Here is a 21,656-nt window from a genome sequence, read left to right on the forward strand (position 1 = left end):
ATTGGGAATATCATAAGCAGGACATGTGTGTAACATCCTTGTCTTGGAATGACTCTCAGCATGATTGGAACTCTCCCAGGTCACATTTACAAGGGGCCTTTGAAAGCTCCTTGAAATATAATGTCCAAACACTGAAGCATCAGCTGGAACTGCAGTTAGCCAATACACAACAGGTGAGGATTGATTCAACATGGCAAGCACTGAACAAAGAGCTGAGCTGGCTGAATCCAAACAATTGGTCCTCAGGTCTGAATCTATGAGTGTGGGTTAGAGGTGGAATCCTTGTGGTGATTGACATTGTAATTGTAGTGTTAATGGTGTTTGTAATCATAGCCTCCAGGACCAGGAGGGTGGTCAGGACACAAGTGATGGCTGCTGGTTTAAACCATATAAAAATGGGGAGTTGTAGGAAAGCAGAAAGTCTCTGTGGAAGGTTTCAGGACAAGAAAGAACAACAGGCTGCTGATACTGGAAGGAAGGCCTGGTGATAAAGAGCTGACCGTGGTAAACAACCTGGAGTGGAGACAGGAGGACACTTGCCTCCATGCTGGAGAAACTCAACCTGATATGGGATGAAGGTAACAATGGACAGCTGCAGCTCAAAGGAGGAAATTCAGTGAGCAGCAGTGGTGGAAGAATGTCAGGGAGTTGCTTAGCCTGCTGGATTTTTCCTGTATAAACTGCTTGATCTGTGCCAATAAACAATTCCTGCTCCACCAACAAGGAGTCTGTGCAGGCTTTCAGACAGAGAGGCTGAGGGACCTGGGCTGCTTCAGACTGGTGAATGGGGTTCAGAGCACTGCCATAGCAGTGTGCACATGGCTGAAGGGTGGTTTCAGAGAGGATGGAGCTCTCCTTGGGTGTGTTACGAGACCAAAACCTCCACAAAGTGCAGCTTGAAAGGTTCAGAGTGGAGATGAGGCCAAAGAAATGTCCCTGAAAGGGCAGAGCTGCTATGCATGAGGCCATCCAGAGGTGTTGGGAAATAGCAGGGAGAGCTGAGACAGCTCAGGGAAGGGATGGAAATGGCAGGGGGAGAGCTGGGAGGGGAAGCAAGAATGGTGTCAGCAGCCTGAAGGGAAAGAACTAAAGGCATGGGACAATGTAGGAAAGGCTGCAGTGGGGATGGCCAAGGGCTCTGGCAAGCCTGAGAGGCCCAACAGGACCAAGGTCTTTGTACCCTTGGCTCGGGCAGTTGCCTCTGCCACCAAGGCCTGTGAGGAGAAACTTTGCTTTGAGGCTTTGAGGTTCTTCTATTGCAAGGACAGTGGTCAGGGTTTGGCTTTATGCTTCCTAGAACAAAGGCATACTTTTCTGCCCTGTACTTTGCCTTTGTCTCCCTGCAATCCTGGCCTCTAACAAGCTGCTCTAACGAGTCCCTGGGGAGCCTTTGGCAGTAACAAGCCTCAGTGAGGCCAATCAGTGCTTCAAGGTACTTTGGAGTTTTCTTCTGACTTGGACTTCTTGAGAGGCTTCTTGGCAGTACCTTGGCAGAGTCTCCTAGCAGTACCTAAGGATGATGTAATCAGCCCCAAATACTCCATGGGGCTCATTAAATACTGCTGAACCTCTAATTATTGCCAAGGTTTCTGCAGATAATTGGAGAGGTGTTTATTGCCCAAAGTATCTGATAAAAATGATTTCACAGGGTGAATCAGAGACCTGAGCCACAGGTGAGGGACAGGTTCTGCCTTGCCAGGGGCTGAGGGTCAGGGCTTTGCCCTTTGGATCAATGAAACCCCTCCAGGTTTCCTCAGCAGCAGAGCCACCTTGAGCTGCTTGTCCTGACCTGTCAGTACTGCCTCAGTTCTCTGCTCTCACCAGACCGTGAAGACACTTTCCTTGTAGTGTCCCCCAGTGGAACCTATTAACACTACAAGAAACTTCAGAGTTTGACTCTAACTTTGACTTCTGGAGAGGTTTCATCAGCCTCCTCTCAGTCCCTGAGGTTTACATGGCACCAAAGCCACCACAGGGCTCCTTTAAATGCCCTGGGCTGACCATAGAGCTGGGCCTGGCTTCTGGGCTGCATGGAGCTCTGGCCAGGAGCAGCTCCTCTGCACCACACAGCAGGTCTGAGGGCACTGCCAGGGCATCTCAGGGAGATGAAGAAGGCAGAGAGAGCTTCAAGGCAGCCAGGACTGGGAGGATGCTGAGAGCTCACTGGAGGAGAAGTCACTGCAGTCACAGTCATGGTGAGTCTGTGGTTGCAGGGCAGTGCAGGTGCAGTTCCTGGAGGCACCTCCTAAAGCTGGGGCTGTGTGCTGGGGCAGGGACTCTGCTGCCTGCCAGGCTCAGCTCTCAAGCACCCCAGGGAGCTCTTCATGTTGCTTTGGGGAGAAACTCTGGTTGGAAGGAGCCACCCTCGGCAGGGCAAGGCAGTGCAGGGCAGGGCAGGGTCCTTCTGTTGTGGAGGGGCTGTTGTGTGGGCCAGGGCTGCTCTCAGCTCCAGTTCATTTCCAGATCATTTCCAGTGGCATTTTCCATGACTATATTCAGGTCAGGGATTCCTGACCCAGTCTCTGCTCTCCTGAATTTTTGCTTCCACTCTCTCTGGCCTGGCTGGTGAGGAGGAAAACTCAGCTGTGCCTTTAGAGCAGGGGCTGAGACTCTTAAACCATCACACAGAGCTTTACTGGGAACCTCACCAAGTGCCTACACTCCTCACCTGAAGGCATTCCTGAGTGTCTGTCTGTCCCTCTCCTTGCCTGTCTCAGATGCTCTTTGTGTTGCTGATGGCTCTCTGGGCATGGAAGCTTCAGCTGCAGAGTCAGGCACAGACACTGTGAGATCTCCTGTGCAGGTGGAGCCACAGCAATGAGGTGTCCCAGCTGTCCTGCAGCCTGGGAAGCTCTGGGTAGTGCAAGTTGTGAGGCTGGCAATGAACTGACTTCAGGAGCTGCCATGGCCATGCCTTGGCTGTATCCTTGAGGTGTCCATCCAGGCTGTGCTGCCTTCCAAGGGACACTGAGCCAAGTGTCTCCTGGACTACAAGTGGGATGCTGAGACCCTGAGACACTGAGTGCTGTGTGGTGGATCCCTCTGCTCTCAGCAGTGTCTGGTGGCTTCTCAGGGTGACATGGGAGCATGGTCACCCTCCAGCTGAGGTGCAGAGCAGGGTGACTTAGAATCCATGGGAGCTCTCCCACTCTTGCCTTTTACCCTCAGCCAGGATCAAGCAGTGCTCCAGCCTTGGAGCTGAAGGAAGAGTCCCCAAGAAGAAGCAGCAGCAGGAGTCTGTGACAGGGGGGTCTGTGGCCTTTGGTTGTACTGAGAGAATGCTCTTCTGACTTGTCACTTCCTTCTCCTTTGACAGGGCCTCATGACCAGATACAGGGAATGTCCAACAGCAGCTCCATCACCCACTTCCTCCTCCTGCCATTCCCAGGCACAAGGCAGCTGCAGCTCCTGCACTTCTGCCTCTTCCTGGCCATCTACCTGGCTGCCCTGCTGGGCAATGGCCTCATCATCACCACCATAGCCTGGGACCACCACCTCCACACCCCCATGTACTTCTTCCTCCTCAACCTTGCCCTCCTTGACCTGGGTGCCATCACCACCACTGTGCCAAAATCCATGGACAATTCCCTGAGGGACACCAGGGACATCTCCTATGCAGGATGTGTTCTCCAGCTCTTCTTTTTCATATTCCTAATTGCTGCAGAGTATTTTCTCCTCACCACCATGTCCTATGATCGCTATGTTGCCATCTGCAGACCCCTACACTATGAGACCCTCCTGGGCAGCAGAGTTTGTGTCCACATGACAGCAGCTGTCTGGGCCTCTGGCTTTCTCTACGCTCTGCTGCACACAGCCAATACATTTTCCCTGCCCCTCTGCCAGGGCAATGCTCTGGAGCAGTTCTTCTGTGAAGTGCCCCAGATCCTCAAGCTCTCCTGCTCCACATCCTACCTCAGGGAACTTTGGCTTCTTGTGTTCAGTGTCTGTTTATTCTTTGTCTGTTTTGTGTTTATTGTGGTGTCCTATGTGCAGATCTTCAGGGCAGTGCTGAGGATCCCCTCTCAGCAGGGACGCCACAAAGCCTTTGCCACCTGCCTCCCTCACCTGGCTGTGGTCTCCCTGTTTATCACCACTGCCTCATTTGCCTACCTGAAGCAGCCTTCCATCTCCTCCCCATTCCTGGACCTGGTGGTGTCAGTTCTGTACTCAGTGGTGCCTACTGCAGTGAACCCTCTCATCTACAGCCTGAGGAACCAGGAGCTCAAGGCTGCCTTGAGCCAACTGATCCCTGGATGCTGTCAGAAGCAATAAACTCTTTGTCTTCTCCTGGAGAGCAGTTCTGATGTCACTCAGTGCAGGCCCAGCCTGGCTGCTCCAGTTCTGGCTGCTGCTGGTGCTGTTCCCCTTGTGAGAATGTTGTTCTCACACTAGTGTCTTTCTTCAGACCATTTCTGGTTCAGTGTTGTCCTGTCTGCTGTGACCCAGAGGCTGCAGACTTGAGGAGCTGTGCTCCCTGTGTGTTGAACACAATAAAGGACCCTGCAGGGAGTTGTTTCTCTGAGCTCCTTCCTCCAAGGCTTCTGCAGAGCTCCAGGGCAGTGCCTGTGTGCAGAGGTGGAGGGGCAGAGTCCCAGCACAGCAGCAGTGCCACGGAGCCCCAGAGCTTGGGTTGTCCTCAGCTGCTCTTTCTTCCCTTCCACACACTCCCGCTGTGCCTCTGTGCTGGGGCAAGGCCTGAGTGCTCTGGCAGCTTGGGCTCCTTGGGATCCTGACCCCCTTCCTGTAGAGAGTCAGTCCCTTAACCCCACCCAGTACACATGTGGCCTCATCCCAGTAAAAGTTGGACCATATTGACCTCTTCCTCTGCATTCTGGGTCCCATCCCAGTACAGAATGTGTGCCCTGGCTCCCTTCTGTAAGGAAAAATTGTCTTGATTTAGATGTTCCTGTTCACAATGGAGACAGAGGAGTTTAGTAAAGCTTTATTTGAATAAAGAGAGAGTCCACAGGATAATTCCTGGTGGGGTTTCTCAAGTTGCTGGGAGTCACAGCTCCCTTTTTATCCTGAATCCCTGGATGCAAATTACCTCTCCCTTTCCCCACTAGCTCAGGTGCTCAGGCTTTACAGTCTTTCCTGAACTGCCTACTCCATGGCCCCCCTCACATGCAACCCCCCCGTTACATACATCCTGTGTTCATTTAACTTAGGTTCTTCATGACTCTGGGTGGAGAAGTAAATTGTTAGCAGTCTGTTAAGCTTGTGCTCTGGTCTGAAAGTTGAGGAGTTTAGGCTGTGTTCAGTGTCCTGTCAGCCTCTGACAGCCTCCCACTGATTTACCATGATGAGTAAGACAAGGGTGTCTTGCAGATGCTCCTTTGTTGTTTATGCACATAGGTAAGGGGAACTGTCTGGTTCCCCCCTTCTTCTTCCTACCTTCTTCAGACAACTATACCTTTGTAAAGACACTGATTACTTTTAATCCCATCATTTCCCTGTGCCAGCTACATCTATTCCAGTACAAACTGTACACCTTCATGTCCTCTCAGTATGGTCTAGGCCCTGTCCCAGTCCAAACAAGGTCACTTCAATCCCTCCAAGTACACATTAGGCCTTGTCCCAATACAAATTGGAAGCCCTTATCCCCTCCCAGTGCAGACTGGAGTCCATTCCCTTGCAACCCTTAGGCCCCTTCCCAGTCCCAGCTGCACCCATCCCATCACAAACTGGATATGCTGATCCCAGTGCAGGTGTGGCCTGTTCCTAGTACAAATGAGATCCCATTGCTGTCTCCCAGTACAGTCTGAGTCCCATCCCAGTACAAAGTCTATCCCCTGGAAGCCCTGATTCCATCCCAGTACAGACCAGGACACATCTCTGTGTACACTGCTACCCTGATGCCATCCCACTTCAGACTGGGGCCCCCTCCAGGTACAAACTGAATCTCTTTGATGTCTCCCAGTACAGATTTGGCCTCATTCCAGTACAAGCTGAACCCCCTGGTCCCCTCCCAGGACAGACATGGCCTCCTTCCAGCACAAACTGGATCATCTGATTCCATCCCAGTATACACTGGGTCCCATTCCAGTGCAAAGTGAATTCCCTGATTCCCTCCCAGTACCTACTGCATCCCTCCCTGTGTTAACTCTATCCTGATTCCTACCCAGTAGAGACTGCTCCCCCTGCCCATTATAAACTGCATCCCTGATCCCACCCCATTATAACTGAAGACCTGTCCCAGGAACTGGATCCAATGTCATCCCCCACTGCTGAATGGAGACCATCCCAGTGCAAAGTGGTTCTCCAGATTTCCTCCCAGCACAGACATGGGCTCATCCTGGAGCATAGTGGAATCCCTTCCCCCTTCCCAGTACAAAACAGAGAACAACCTCAAACTTCTTTCCTAAGCTCTGACCTCTCTGCTCTGCACTCCCCCACCCTGACTGATTCTGCTTGGCCTGTGGCACAGGACAGGGGATGGGAGCTCCCAGAGCAGCCTCATGGACTTGGAAGAGAGGCAGGAGGTGACCTGTGGCTGAGCAGCTCACGGACACCAGGTGGAGATGGTTGGCAATGCCATGGGCAGCTCAGCTGTGCCTCAGGATCTCCTGCACAGCAGCAGCCACAAGGCTGGGCAGGGGCTGGGAGCTCACTGCTGGCTCAGCAGCTGATAGGGCAGCAGCAGGAAGAGGGCAGGAAAAGGACTGGGAGGTCACTTCTTGCTGTAGCAGCTGAGAGGGCAGCCCCTGACTCCTGCCTGGCCTCTGTCCTTTTGACCTCCCAGCTGCCAGAGTTCCCAGCAGGCAGCAGAAGGCATGTGGTGGGCAAGAGACTTGTGTGACTGCCTGTCCCTAAGCACCTGGTGGCCCCTGCAGGAAGATCCTTGAAGCTGGGTTGTCACCTTGCGGCCACTGTAAGGCCTGAGGGGACAGCAGCAGGGACAGGGCTTGGCTGTGGCTGCTGGAGAAGCTGAAAGGCAGCAGCAGGGACCTGCCTTGGAAGGCCCTGGAGAGGTTTCTTGTGGCTGCCCAGCTGCCAGGCCACAAGCAGGCTGAGGCCTTGGGCCAGCATTGGGACCTCAGGGATGGCTGAGAAGCTCCTAGGGCAGGAGGAGCCACATGGCCATGAGGTGAGTGTGAGGCAACTGCAAACTCCAATCCCTTTGTGTCATTGGCCAGCAGCAGGCCCAGGACTGGGCTGGGGACTGTGCCAACCCTTGTGCCTGCCAAGCTGAGAGGCAGCAGCAGGGAGGTGCCTTGGCTGTTGCTTTGCAGCTGGAGGTTCTGCTCTGACCCCAGGCACAAAGGCCTCTGGCAGGGACCATTCCCAATGTCCTGGGATGGAGCAGTGCCTGAGCAGAGTGAAGAAGGCCAAGTGCAGCTGGGCTCTGGTTGGAGGAGTGTAGTCAGCCAGGCACAGGGGTTGCCCTCCCCTGCACTCAGTACTGCTGTGGCCATGTCTGGATTCTTAATGTGTGGTTTGGGACCTCTTGCTCTGAAGGACTTTTGAAGAGCCTGAGAAGCTTCAGAAGATATCTGCAAGGACTGGGATGGAGAGCCTGAGGGACTGGGGCTTCTGTAACCTGCTCAAGTCCTAGTTCAGGGCACTACAGATGCAGTATGCACTTGCTTGAAATCTGGTGATGATGCAGCTCCTGGTGGTTGTGGGAGGGGAAGACAACCTCCATAGAGTGCAAATACTAGGGTTTTAGGGTTCAGTGTGGAGGTGAGGACAAAGAAAAGTCACTCAAAGGGGATGCTTGTGCTCCAAGAGGCCCTGGTTTTGTGTTTCAAGAAATGGCCATGGAGAGTAGAGACAGAGCAGGGAGGGTACTGAAATGTCATGGTGAGAGCTGCTAGGAAAGTAAGATGGATGTCAAGAGCATGAAAGGAAAGAGCTGCAGGCATGGGGCAGTGTAGCACCACCTGCAAGGCTGAAAGCTCAACAGGACTGAGGTCTTTCTCCTCCTGTCTATGGCAGTTGGCTCTGCCTCCAAGGCCAGGGAGAGGAAACTTTAGCTTGAGCCTCTCTGGATCTGACTGGCCAGGCTCTGTGGTCAGGGCTTGGCCTTTCTACTGCAGAAACCAAACCCAGTGTGGGGGACAGTGTAGGACAACCTGTGGTGGGGATGGCAATGGGCACTGGCAAGGCTGGAAGTCATCAGGAGAACCCAAAGCTTTGCATTCTTGGCTGTGGAAATCATCCACCACCAAGGGCTGTGAGGAGACTTCCTAAGGCACCAGGGGGTCCTCAGTGCTTCCTTAAACACCCCCAGGAAGGCTGGGGACTCTCATCCCCTTGTCCTTCACTCAGCATCACAAACCCCACACCCCACAGCACCTGAGGAGCCCTGACCCATACATGAGGGACAGGATCTGCCTGCCCAGGCACTGTGGTCAGGGTTTGGCCTTTCTGCTCCATAAACCAAACCCACAGTTTGCTCTCCTGCACTTTGCCTTTGTCTGCTGCAATCATGGCCTCCACTGAGCTGCTCTAAGGAGCCCTTGGGAGGCTTTGTTGGTAATGCCCCTCAGTGGGGCCAATCAGTGCTTCAAGGTACTTTGTGTTTTCCTTCTGACTTCTGAAGAAGTTTCTTCAGCCTTCTCTCGGTACCTGAGGTTCCTGCAATGAGTCCCAAGTGCCCTAAGGAGATGTTTGTGTCTCTGCAATCTTCTTCAGGATTTCAAAGTGCACCTCACAAAGCTCAATTTTGTATGTCAAAGATAAAATATTTTACTCCATTTCAGTTCAGAGCAGAGATGATAATTCCCCAAGTGACACTGACCCAGGCTGTCTCAGCAGGACATCTGCACTTGCAGGAATATCTGTCCTTCAGGGCTGACATTGAGTGGACAACTTTGCTCCTCACCCTCCCCAACCTCCCCATTGCTGTCACTGCCCACCTGGGGCTTACAAGGTGATTCAGCAGAATGTGTTCTAATCCAAGAGCCTCTGAATGAGTGGCTAAGGACAAGGCTGACCCTGACTGACTGCAAGGGATCCTGAATTCAAATCCATTTCTATGGCTGTGCCTGGAGAGAAGCACCAAGCACACAGACACAGGGACAGAGCTGAATGGGTTCAGTGCATGATAGAAACCTTGCCCCTGGTGACAGCAAAGGTGTCTGTACAAAGACACTGAGAGGTGGAGAGTTGGCTGGCAGAGGGTGCCCTGGAGTTCAATTTCCTCCTCCTGGAGCTCAGGACAAACACTCACAAAGCTTTGGCATTCTTAGGGCAAAAGAACTGAGCCTGGAGAAGTCTGACTTGGTGCTGGCCCTTGGTGCAGGTTGTGCCTAAGAGATGTCTGAGTGGGGGAGATGCTGGACACAGCTGCTGTGATCCAGGAGAGCTCCAAGGCTCTGGCTTTAGGGTCACTGTTTTTAGAGGTGGAGATCATTGACTTACTGTGGCAATGCCAATGATGAGCAGTGTGAGCAATCTGGCAGTGTAGGCCTGGAGGTTGACATGGTGGTAGGCCACGCTCAGCATAAGTGCAGAGCCAGCTAGCAGTGTAGCAAAATACTGCTGTGCCTGCAGCATGTAACTAAAACAGGACACTGGTAGCTATAAACACAGAAAGTTATCTTGGGACAGCAGGATGTGCACCTGCATCAACCACCTCACATATCATTAGTTGTTGGACCAATAATCTATAATAGTGCGATGTGTGGTCACTCGTGTGAACCAATGAAGCTATGTCAACAATGCTGTCTGAGTTTATACAGGTTGTAGATGTTCCCTTGATAGACACTTTTCCTTCTTTGCTTTACTTTACTGTGCTATACTCTCTATGCTCGCACTATAGTCCTACAATACTGGAACAATAAAGGAACAGTACTCGATCATATTGGTCATCTGTATTGACTCCATTCTCTGTCGCCGACATCTGGTGCCCAAACTCTTGATGGGATCATTGGACTACGATGCTGCTCGACTCAGCGTAAAAGGTTCGCTCCATGTGGTATGGAAAGCCAGTCAAACCAGCACTGCCCCAGTGCTGACAAAATAAGCAGCACGCGCTCAGAAAAGGAAGCGAATCTCACCAGGGTCCGGTGATCGGCCAGGGAGGGCACAGGGGAAGCACTCCACAAAACAGAAGAGGCTGTGCTAAACGCCCTCCAAACTATCCTCTCCATGAGAGGTACTGCTTACAATTCTGGGATTTTAAAAGGGCTATTAGCCTGGGCCCAGGATCATGATTTTATCCCCACAGCAACTGAAGCTTTCACTTCCAAAGCATGGGACAAAATTGCAGCCCAGCTGGGGGATGAGGTACTTAAATACTTAAAAAGAAGCTTTTCACTACTTTTCACGATAGCACCATGTGGCACACCATCACATACACTGCAATCTATACAAGCAGAGCAGCCTACTCTCGATTCAGCTGCTGCGGCATTTGTTTCTAACTGAGATGAAAAAGGGAGATCCGGAAGGCTCTGCACCCTCTGGCCCTCTTCCTCTCTCCCTGCACACTGTCTGCCGCTCCTTCAGCATCCTCATCACAATTTCAATTGCCCACTATCCCTCCTTCTACATGAATCATGGCTCTCTTATTACTGTTTTTTTGCACAAAAACAGTCTGCTGCTGCTACATCAGTAGCAACAGAAGCGAATCCTGATCAGACTGCAAAGACTAGATTAAAAATAAATGAAAATTAAAAATTGAAAAATTAATTAGAATAAAATATTAAAATAAAAAATAAAATAACAAAATTAAAAAGTTTAAAAAATTGAATTGAAAAATGACAAAAAACTAAATAAATAATAATAATCATTTAAAAAAAAAAGTTAGAAAAATATAAAAATTAGATTTAATTTAACAACAAAGTATTAACAAAAAAATTAAAAAGCATAGATAAAAATATATATTAAAAAAATCAAATGCTATAAAAATAATTTTAAAAATTACTTAAAAATTAAACAAACTAAAATAAAAAATAGATTAAAAATAAAAATAAAAATAAAAATATTAAATATACATTAATACATTCAAAATAAAATAAAAAATAAACCAACTCAAAATATAATTAAAAAAACATATATTAGAAAAAATCCAATAAAATATCAAAAAGAGAAAGAACAAATTAAAGAAATTAGGAAAAAAATTATTTAGAAAAAAATCAAAATAAAAACCAATTAAAAATAAAAATAAAAAATAATTCTAAAAAAATAAAAATAATGGAAAAAAATAAAATTAAACTTGCAAAAAAAGAGCAATAAAATCAAAACAAAATGAAACTAATTTATTGCAAATAGATTTTTTTAAAAATTGATAAAAAATGAAACAACAAAAAAATGAAACATTTTAAAATAGATTACATTAAAAACAAACAAAAAATCAAAATTAATTAAAAAAATTTATGGAATCATAGAATCAGTCAGGGTTGGAAGGGACCACAAGGATCATCTAGTTCCAACCCCCCTGCCATGGGCAGGGACACCTCACACTAGATCAGGCTGGCCAGAGCCTCATCCAGCCTGGGCTTAAACACCTCCAGGCATGGAGCCTCAGCCACCTCTCTGGACAACCCATTCCAGGGCTTTCACCACTGTGCTGGGTTGAGGCAGCCCCCTTCCCCACCCCTGGCAACAATAAACACTCAGACAAACGGATTGCAAAAGTGATGGAAAGTTTGAATAGCAAGCAGTGAACTTTTACAGAAAAGCAAAAGCACAGTGATAAAGAAAAATCCCAAAGCAGACCCAGAGAGATCCCATCCCCACCTGAGGGTACACCCAAGACCCCCAGGGCTCCTTCTTCCCCCTCCCACTGCTAGGCTAGTCTCAGCTGGCCAGATCTGAGACTGCCCATCCCCCCATGGCCTTGGGCCTAGCCAGGCCCAAAGCCAGGAGACATCTCCCCCAATTACCGGCTGACGGAGGAGGAAGAAAAGAGAAAGTGCTAGACTCCGCACTGGATCTTATAGTGGTGTAAAGGATTGTGGTATGAAATACTACATAATTTCCTGTGTCCATCCCTCTGGGCTGGACTTCTGGACACAGGAAGTAAACATTGCAGGGGGGCACCCAGCTCAAACTGTAACACACTCTCATGGTGAAGAACTTCCTCCTCACATTCAGCCTGAATCTCCCCAACCCCAGCTTCATTCCATTCTTCCTAGTCCTATCACTTCCTGATACCCTAGGAAGTCCCTCCCCAGCATTCTTGTAGGCTCTCTTCAGATACTGGAATGCCACAATAAGGTCACCTCGGAGCCTTCTTTTCTTTCAAATGCAATCATTGCAACAAACAACGGCAGAAGAATCAAGACAATGAGGAAACAGCATTTTCCATGCAGTTGAACATCGATCACAATAACTGTTATGATAATCTGGGATCAAAAGCATCAATCAGACATATGTACCACAGCACCATGTGAATTAGGACTGAATATTATGGTTGCTTGATTGTTGTGTGATTAGAGAAAATGTTCATGTGAACTTATGTGTTATCTCACCAGTTGGCTATCATTTTACACACTTAGAGGGAAAATCAAAATTCATTGTAACACAACATACATCTTCATTTTAGGTTGAAAACAAAACCAAACAAATAAATACCTCCCCCCAAAAAAAGAAAAGGGGAAAAGAGAGAATACCCCATAGCAAAAAGTCTTTTAATGGTACCAACAAGAGATAGTTAGCTCATGTCAGCACCTAGAAACATCAACTTTGCAAAGTGCTGCAACCCTCTCACCACAGGACAGCACGAATACAGCACAACTGTCATGAAAATGACAGTCAGCAAACCTGCCTAGAACTGACCTCAATGACTGTCACGTTAATCCAAGATGTCAACAGAAAGCATCTAACTTATAACTGAGTGTCGTGACTGCTTAACTGTTATGTGAACATTAAGAGATCAGTATCATTAGGAGGAGTGAAAAGGCCTCATTGTGTTGCATTCAGTTTTAGAATAATGAGTACTCAGAATGCCATCTTTAACACACCAATGGAGCTTTTTCACTCTCACTGCTTGCCTGCAAGTAGTTTTCTTTATCTATGGAGAATGAGCCTGGCCAGCTTCATCTTCATGGATTAAGGAGAGTCTTGCTAAGCCTAAACAGTTTGTGACTCTCAACCATCTTGGAAAAATAAAGATGTATCATATCTTTAGAGCAGATTACATAGGATAGTGCTGAGGATTGGCTTGCTGTATTTGTGAACTTTTGTGCCTTGATCTTTGTATGCAATGTATTCAGACCTGACTACCTTGCTAATGTTTTTCTTGTTCTCATTATTTACTCTTAGTCTGTACCGTTGTGCCTTACAGTTGATAATGCTGTTAAGGCTATCCCCTTTAATGCACGCGATGATCAACTTATGCTGTATGGGATGGGTACAACTCCCATGACCAGATTGCTCACAAAAACAAAAAGGGGGATTTGTAGCAATCATACCAATAAGTGATGTGAGCAATCTGGCAGTATAGGCTTAGAGCCTGACACAGTGTAGGCCATGCTTAGCATAAGCGCAGAAGTAGCTAGCAGTGTAGCAAAACAGTGCTGTGTCTGCAGCATGTAACCAAAGCAGGGCACTGGTAGCTATAAACACAGAGAGTTATCTGGGAATAATAGGACATGCACCTGCATCAACAACCTCGTGTGTTATTAGTAGTTTGACCAATAATCTATAACAGTACAATGTGTGGTCACTCGTGGGGAACCAATGAAGCTATGCCAACAATGCTCTCTGAGTCTGTATAAGCTCTAAAGTTTCCATTAATACACACTATTATTATTATTAGCTCTCCGTATTAGCTCTAAATTAGTACTATACAATTATTTCTTGGTGGATTGGGTACTTCCCTTTCTTTTTCCTGTCTATTGGGAAAGAGGAAAGGGGGAGCGGGGAAAGCTCTTAAGTACCAGTTAAGGTTCAAACCACCCAGTCAGAAAGGCACTACAGGCTTTGCGAGGAACCATTCCAAATGCCCTGGGAGGGAGTAAAGGCCAACCATAGTGGAGAAAACCAACTGAGGCTGGGTTGTGGAAGGAGGAGTGTGGTCACCCAGACACAGAAGTTGTCCTCCCCCAGACTCAGTACTGCTATGGCCACCTCTAGATGTTTGGTCCCTGGATGTGGGAATGTCCAGTCTGAAGGAATGGAGAGGAACTGCAGAGGCTGGAGAGGAGATCTGCCAGGACAGGGGTTGACATCTCTGTGGAGTGAGAGGCTGAGGGGCCTGGGCTGCTTCAGCCTGGTGAATGGAGGCTCAGGGCACTGCCATAGCAGCGTGCACATGACTGAAGAGTGGTTTCAGAGACAGTGGAGTTCTTCTGGGGATTGGGAAGAGAACAAAACCTCCACAATGTGCAGCTTGCAAGGTTCAGAGTGGATATGAAGCCAAAGAAATGTCCCTGAAAGGGCAGAGCTGCTATGCATGAGGCCATCCAGAGGTGTCACGACATGACAGGGAGAGCTGAGACATTCAGGGAAGGGATTGAAATGGCAGGGGAAGAGCTGGCTGGGGAAGCAAGATTGGTGTCAGCAGCCTGAAGGGAAAGAGCTGCAGGCATGGGACAATGTAGGACAGGCTGCAGTAGGCATGGCCAGGGGCTCTGGTGAGGCTGAGAAGCCCAACAGGACCAAGACTTTTGACCCTTTGGCTCTGGCAGCTGCCTCTGCCACCAAGGCCTGTGAGGAAAAACTTTGCTTTGAGACTTTGAGGTTCTTCTATTGCAAGGGCAGTGGTCAGGACTTGGCCTTTCTGCTTCCTAGAGCAAAGGCAAGATTTTGTCCCCTGTGGCAATGCCAGCGACAAGCAGTGTGAGCAACCTGGCAGTGCAGGCCTAGAGCCTGACATGGTGGTAGGCCATGCTCAGCATAAGTGCAGATCCAGCTAGCAGTGTGGCAAAACAGTGCTGTGCCTGCAGCATGTAACTAAAACAGGACACTGGTAGCTGTAAACATAGAAAGTTATCTTGGAACAGCAGGACATGCACCTGCATCAACAACCTCACATGTCATTAGTGGTTGGACCAATAATCTATAATAGTGCAATGTGTGGTCACTCCTAGGGAACCAATGGAGCCATGCCAACAAGGCTTTCCAATCTTATATAAGTTGTAGAAGTTCCCTTGCTACACACTTCTGCCTTTCCTTTCCCTTCTTCTTCTATGCTTTACTTTACTGTGCTATACTTGCACCACAGGCCTGCACCATAGGCCTGCAATACTGGAAAAATAAAGGAACAATATTCGATCATACTGGTCAGCTGTATTGATTCCAATCTCCGTCCCATTAGGATGGGGCCCAGTCTGGTACTAGGAGGGGTTCAGGTGATGCAGCTTTCCCTGGGAGCAGGCACAGTCTGCACTCGGAAGGAGTCATGGTATCTGGTTTGCACTAGGATGCAGACAGCTGGTACTTGGAGGGGGCCAGAGCTTCCACTTTGCAGTGGGATGGTCTCCAATCTGTACTGGGTGATGCCTTTGGATCTGTTTCCTCTGGGACAGATCTTGGACAATACTGCAATGGGATCAGGGCATCAGCTTGTACCTGGACAGGGTGTAGCCTGTACTGGGAGGGAGTCAGGAGATGCAGTTTGTACTGGGACAGGGCCCAGTCTGTAATGGGAGTGCATAAGGGGATAAAGTTTTTACTGAGACAAGGCATAATGGGTGTTTGGAAAGACTCTGCCCCTCCACCTCTGCACACAGGCACTGCCCTGCAGCTCCACAGAAGCATTGGAGGAAGGAACGCAGAGAAACAACTCCCTGCAGGGTCCTTTATTGTGTTAAACACACAGGGAGCACAGCTCCTCCGAGTGACATCACAACTGCTCTGCAGCAGAAGACAGAGAGTTTATTGCTTCTGACAGCATCCAGGAATCAGTTTTCTCAGGGCATCCTTGAGCTCCTGGTTCCTCAGGCTGTAGATGAGAGGGTTCACTGCTGGAGGCACCACTGAGTACAGAACTGACACCCCCAGGTCCAGGGATGGGAAGGAGATGGAGGAGGGCATCAGGTAGACAATGGAGCCAGTGGTGATAAACAGGGAAACCACAGCCAGGTGAGGGAGGCAGGTGGCAAAGGCTTTGTGGCGTCCCTGCTGAGAGGGGATCCTCAGCACTGCCCTGAAGATCTGCACATAGGACACCACCATGAACACAAAACAGAGAAAGTATAAACAGGCACTGACCAAAATAACCCAAAGTTCCCTGAGGCAGGATGTGGAGCAGGAGAGCTTGAGGATCTGGGGGATTTCACAGAAGAACTGCTCCACAGTATTGCCCTGGCAGAGGGGCAGGGAAAATGTATTGGCTGTGTGCAGCACACCATGGAAGAACCCACAGGCCCAGGCAGCTGCTGCCAGGTGGAGACAAACTCTGCTGCCCAGGAGGGTCTCATAGTGCAGGGGTCTGCAGATGGCAATGTAGCGATCGTAGGACATGGTGGTGAGAAGAGAAAACTCTGCTGAAATGAAAAACACAAACAGAAAGACCTGAGCAACACATCCTGCATAGGAGATGTCCCTGGTGTCCCTCAGGGAATTGGCCATGGATTTTGGCACTGTGGTGGAGATGCAGCCCAGATCAAGGATGGAGAGGTTGAGGAGGAAGAAGTACATGGGGGTGTGGAGGTGGTGGTCCCAGGCTATGGTGGTGATGATGAGGCCGTTGCCCAGCAGGGCAGCCAGGTAGATGGCCAGGAAGAGGCAGAAGTGCAGGAGCTGCAGCTGCCTTGTGCCTGGGAATGGCAGGAGGAGGAAGTGGGTGATGGAGCTGCTGTTGGCCATCTGCTGCCTGTGGCCATGGAGACCTGTGCAAGGAGGGAAAGGCAGTGACAAGTTAGGGCACACTTCTCTCAGGCTCATCTTAACCTCCCTCTCTGAGCTGCATGAGGAATGGATCTGCACAGTCCCATCACTACAAACCCATGGCAGAGTTCATCACAGTTTCATATGCAGCTAGGACACAGAATTGCCAGGAAGATTCCTCTGGTGTCCAAACAGAAAGTGACCAACAGCCCAATCCCATGGAACAAGAGTCCCATGGAGAGGTGGAGGAACAGGGACCAGCTCTGCAGTGCTGCAGAGACAGTGAAGGGAGGAGAGAAAGGCGGGGGGCTGGGGGTGAAGCCTTCTCCTTACCCAACTCTGCTCACTGCTGCTCACAGGATGGAACTGAAGGGCTTTGGTCCTCCTTCTGTGTGCATACTCCAGGAGCCTTCAGCTGAGCGTCAGCTGCTGTCACGAAGATGCCTCCAGGAGCTATAGCTGCAGTGTCCTGCACCCACAGCCTCACTGTGTCAGTGACTGCAGTGACGTCTCCTCCAGTGAGCTCTCAGCATCCTCCCAGTCCTGGCCACCTTGAAGCTCTCTCTGCCTTCCTCATCATCCTGAGATCCTCTAGGCATGTCCTCAGTCCTGCTTTGTGGTGCAGAGGAGCTGCTCCTGGACAGAGCTGCCTCCTGCAGTGCTGTCTGCTTGCCAGCAGCTCCCACCAGCCCAAGAGCCTGGCCTGGCTCAGCACAAAAGGACCAGCCCAAGGCATTTAAAGGAGCCCTCTGGTGGCTTTGGTGCCAAGTCCATGAAGCTCAGAGAGTGGGAAGCTGATGAAACCTCTCCAGGAGTCAAAGTTGGATTCAAACTCTGAAGTTTCTTCTACTCTTAATGGGTCCCACTGAAGCATACTGGGAAAGGGTCCCCAGGGGTCTGGTCAGAGCAGGAGGAGACAGTGGATGCAAGGGAAGCTTCACTGGAGGCACTGAAGCATCTCCAGGCTCTGTTGAGAGCAGAGAACTGAGGCAGTGCTGACAGGTCAGGACAAGCAGCTCAAAGTGGCTCTGCTGCTGAGGAAACCTGGAGAGATTTCTTTGATCCAAAGGGCCAAGCCCTGACTCCCAGCCCCTGGCAAGGCAGATCCTATCCCTCACTCATGTCTCAGGGCTCTGATTCACCCTGTGAAAGTACTTTTTTATCAGATGCTTTGTGCAATAATAACCTCTCCAATTATCTGCAGAAACCTTGGCAATAATGAGAGGTTCAGCAGTATTTAATGAGCCCCATGGAGTATTTGGGGCTGATTACAACATCCTTAGGTAATGCCAGGAGACTCTGCCAAGGTACTGCCAAGAAGCTTCTCAAGAAGTCCAAGGCAGAAGAAAACTCCAAAGTACCTTTGTGGTGGGGTGGAAGGGTAAGGCCAAGAAGCCTCCTCCCTTCCCCCTTGTAAGGTAAAAGGGAAAAAATAATTGAAGGGAAAGGAAAAAAAACCTCACAAGCTGAATTAGCAAGGCAGTGGAGCTATATTTACAAAGCAGTGTAGGATTTGCAGGGGAATATTTACAAATTTACAATATTTACAATATATACAAAGATATACAACAGAGTAACACAGAAATGAGAGTAACCCCCCTCGGCAGAGGGGGTTCCCCACCTCCGCTCTCCCCTCTTTCCCCCCCTTTCCCCAGAGTAGTTCAGAAAAAGGGAGAAAGAAGAAAGAAAGAAGTTAAAAGCAGTTTTGTGTTAATTGGAAAGGAGTCAATACAGGCCTTCTATCTTATCGGTTTCAAGGCCGAAGTCTTGGTAGAAAGCCCAGCACAGTCAGAGCTGCAGCACGAAGAAGAGGCGGAAACAAGACTAAAGATAGAAGTACCAGAGTGCCCAGTTCACTCCCAGTTCACTCCCAGTTCAGAAGGTGCTTCCTCCCACTTCACCAATGAAATAGTTTAGATTATTCTTTACCAACTTCCGTCCACCATATTCCCTTTCTTAAGGGGGCAACGTCAACCGGTCACAGTCCACCCCTTCTAAACAATTTCATTGGCTGTTCACACTGTCCATCCAATCCAAAACGATATTTACAGTTCGTGAGTAAAGTTCATAGTCCATTCCGGCTATGCTCAGATGTAGATGATTCAAAAGTCCAAGAAAATCAGAAAATGAGAAAAATGGAAAACAGTTCATTTCTTCACCGACGAAGCGAAGAAAAGGGAAACAGGGATTCTCAGGGTCTCTTAGTTGACTCAGGGCTCTCAGGGATCTCAGGGTTCGTGCACCGTAGATGTCTCGTTGATTCTTCCTTTGGACGCGATGTAGCTGTACAACAGTTTGAAATTAACCTCTTTCAGCTAAAGTTAAATTTCTTTGTGGAATACACTGAATTTCACCATTCTCTTGCATTACCCAATAAGTGTGACCCGGACCTTCAGCTGAAACCACCCCTCGGACAGGTTTAGCCTCTCCTGAGGGTGAAAATACCCAAACAGTTTTACCTAACAGATTCTTTTCTCTAACAACAGGAACTCTATCACCTTCTACTTTCCGTAGCAAATCTGAATGTGCAGGTCCAGCTCGGTTCACTGAACCTCTACTATTTACCAGCCAGGTTGCTTGTGCTAAATGTTTTTCCCAGTTTTTCAAAGACCCACCCCCCATGGCTTTAAGAGTGGTCTTCAACAAACCGTTGTAGCGTTCAATCTTCCCTGAAGCTGGTGCATAGTAGGGAATGTGGAATATCCACTCAATACCGTGCTCTTTTGCCCAGCTCTTTACAAGGTTGTTCTTGAAATGAGTTCCGTTGTCTGACTCAATCCTCTCTGGAGTTCCGTGTCTCCACAGGATCTGTCTCTCCAGACCGAGAATGGTGTTGCGTGCAGTTGCATGTGGAACTGGATAAGTTTCCAACCATCCAGTGTTTGCCTCTACCATAGTAAGCACGTATTGCTTACCAGAACGAGAACGTGGTAGAGTGATGTAGTCAATCTGCCAAGCTTCACCATATTTGTACTTGGACCATCTGTCACCATACCACAAGGGCTTAAGTCGTTTTGCCTGCTTAATAGCAGCACAAATGTCACAGTCATGGATGACTTGTGTGATAGCATCCATGGAAATGTCTATGGATCTGTCACGAGCCCATTGGTATGTTGCATCTCTGCCTTGATGTCCTGACGAATCGTGAGCCCACCGAGCTAAGAATATCTCACCTCGGTGTTTCCAGTCGAGATCAAGATTAGAGTCCATGTCTACTTGAGAAACTCTTGCAGCTAGATCTGCCTGATGGTTGTGTTGCTGTTCCTCAGTAGCTTTGCTCTTAGGAATGTGAGCATCGATGTGTCTCACTTTCACTGGAATTCTCTCGATTCGATCAGCAATGTCCTGCCACAGGTTGGCTGCCCAAATGGGTTTTCCTTTCCTCTGCCAACCACTCTTCTTCCAGTTCTTTAGCCAACCCCATAGAGCATTGGCTACCATCCATGAGTCGGTGTAGAGATAAAGCTTTGGCCATCTCTCACGTTCAGCCACGTCGAGAGCTAGCTGGACAGCTTTAACCTCTGCGAACTGACTGGATTCTCCTTCTCCATCTTTCGCCTCTGCAACTCGGCGTGTTGGACTCCACACTGCAGACTTCCACCTTTGCTTGTTCCCAACAAGACGACAGGAACCGTCTGTGAACAAAGCATGTTTCTTTTCATCATCAGAAAGGTCATTGTAAGGAGGAGCTTCCTCAGCACGAGTTACTTTCTCCTCTGGAGGTTTAGCACAGTTGATGCCTTCAGGCCAACTTGAGATCACCTCCACTAGACCAGGTCTTTCAAGATTTCCCATTCGAGCTCTCTGTGTTATCAGAGCCATCCACTTAGACCAGGTTGAGTCTGTGGCATGATGTGGTGCGGAGCCTTTGCCTTTGAACATCCAATTCAAAACTGGTAATCTGGGAGCTAAGAGAAGTTGTGATTCAGTTCCAATCACTTCAGAAGATGCTTTTACTCCTTCATAGGCAGCTAAAATTTCTTTCTCTGTCGGAGTATAATTAGCCTCTGAACCTCTGTAACCTCGACTCCAGAAACCAAGAGGTCGTCCACGTGTCTCACCTGGAGCTTTCTGCCACAAGCACCAGGTTGGACCATTGTCACTTGCAGCCGTGTACAAAATGTTCTTAATGTCTGGACCATCTCGGACAGGTCCCAGACCCATTGCTTGAATCACCTCTTGCTTTATCTGGTCAAAGGCTGCTTGTTGTTCAGGTCCCCAGTGGAAATGGTTTCTCTTTCGAGTCACATCATACAGAGGTTTCACAATCTGACTGTATCCAGGAATGTGTAGTCTCCAAAATCCCACTATCCCCAAGAAACGTAGGGTCTCTTGCTTGTTGATGGGATTTGCCATGGTAGAGACTCTGTTTACCACATCCACTGGAATGTGTCGGCGTCCATCCTGCCACCGCACTCCCAGAAACTGAATCTCTGTGGTAGGTCCTTTCACCTTGTCTCGCTTGATGGCAAAACCTGCATTCAGAAGAATGTCAATGATTTTGTTACCTTTCTCGAAGACTTCCTCAGCAGTTTTACCCCAGACGATGATATCATCGATGAACTGGATGTGTTCTGGAGCACCGCCTTTCTCCAGAGCATCGTGGATCACTGCATGACAGATGCTTGAGCTGTGGATCCAGCCCATTGGCAGTCTGTTGAAAGTGTACTGGATTCCTCTCCAGGTGAAAGCAAACTGAGGCCTGCATTCCTCTGCTATGGGAATAGAGAAAAATGCATTAGCAATGTCTATGGTAGCATACCATTTGGCCTCTTTGGATTCCAGCTCATACTGTAGCTCCATCATGTCTGGTACTGCTGCACTCATAGGTGGTGTCACTTCATTTAGGGCTCGGTAGTCTACCGTCAGACGCCAGTCTCCATTCTGCTTCCGCACAGGCCACACTGGACTGTTGAAAGGTGAATGAGTTTTGC

The 21,656-nt window shown here is 49.0% G+C and overlaps 2 protein-coding genes across 2 annotated transcripts; one reads left to right on the forward strand and one right to left on the reverse strand.

Moving 5' to 3' along the window:
* Positions 1 to 3,339: 3,339 nt before the first annotated feature.
* Positions 3,340 to 4,251, forward strand: LOC137458962 (olfactory receptor 14J1-like; the record flags this gene model as incomplete). The annotated part of the gene is made up of 1 exon (XM_068170249.1): positions 3,340 to 4,251. A coding segment is annotated over exon 1 (912 nt), but the record flags the coding sequence as incomplete, so codon positions are not given.
* A 10,987-nt stretch (positions 4,252 to 15,238) lies between these two features.
* Positions 15,239 to 16,779, reverse strand: LOC137458958 (olfactory receptor 14A16-like). The gene is made up of 2 exons (XM_068170246.1): positions 15,783 to 16,779; positions 15,239 to 15,432 (listed from the first exon to the last, which is right to left on the reverse strand). The coding sequence occupies exons 1-2, from the start codon at positions 16,777 to 16,779 to the stop codon at positions 15,239 to 15,241; spliced, it is 1,191 nt and encodes a 396-aa protein (XP_068026347.1).
* Positions 16,780 to 21,656: the final 4,877 nt, after the last annotated feature.

This window comes from Melanerpes formicivorus, unplaced genomic scaffold (genome assembly GCF_026170545.1).
Source record: "Melanerpes formicivorus ecotype bairdi unplaced genomic scaffold, bMelFor1.0.p_v2 SCAF_301, whole genome shotgun sequence".
NCBI classification, from domain to species: Eukaryota; Metazoa; Chordata; class Aves; order Piciformes; family Picidae; genus Melanerpes; species Melanerpes formicivorus.

Excerpts from the sequence above, each read along its gene's own strand:
- LOC137458958 (XM_068170246.1), bottom strand. The coding sequence starts at position 16,779 with ATGAGCCTGAGAGAAGTGTGCCCTAACTTGTCACTGCCTTTCCCTCCT. Across the intron at positions 15,433-15,782 it reads AAAACTGATTCCTGGATGCT|TATTGTCCAAGATCTGTCCC; the intron begins GTCAGAAGCAAT and ends ATCCCATTGCAG.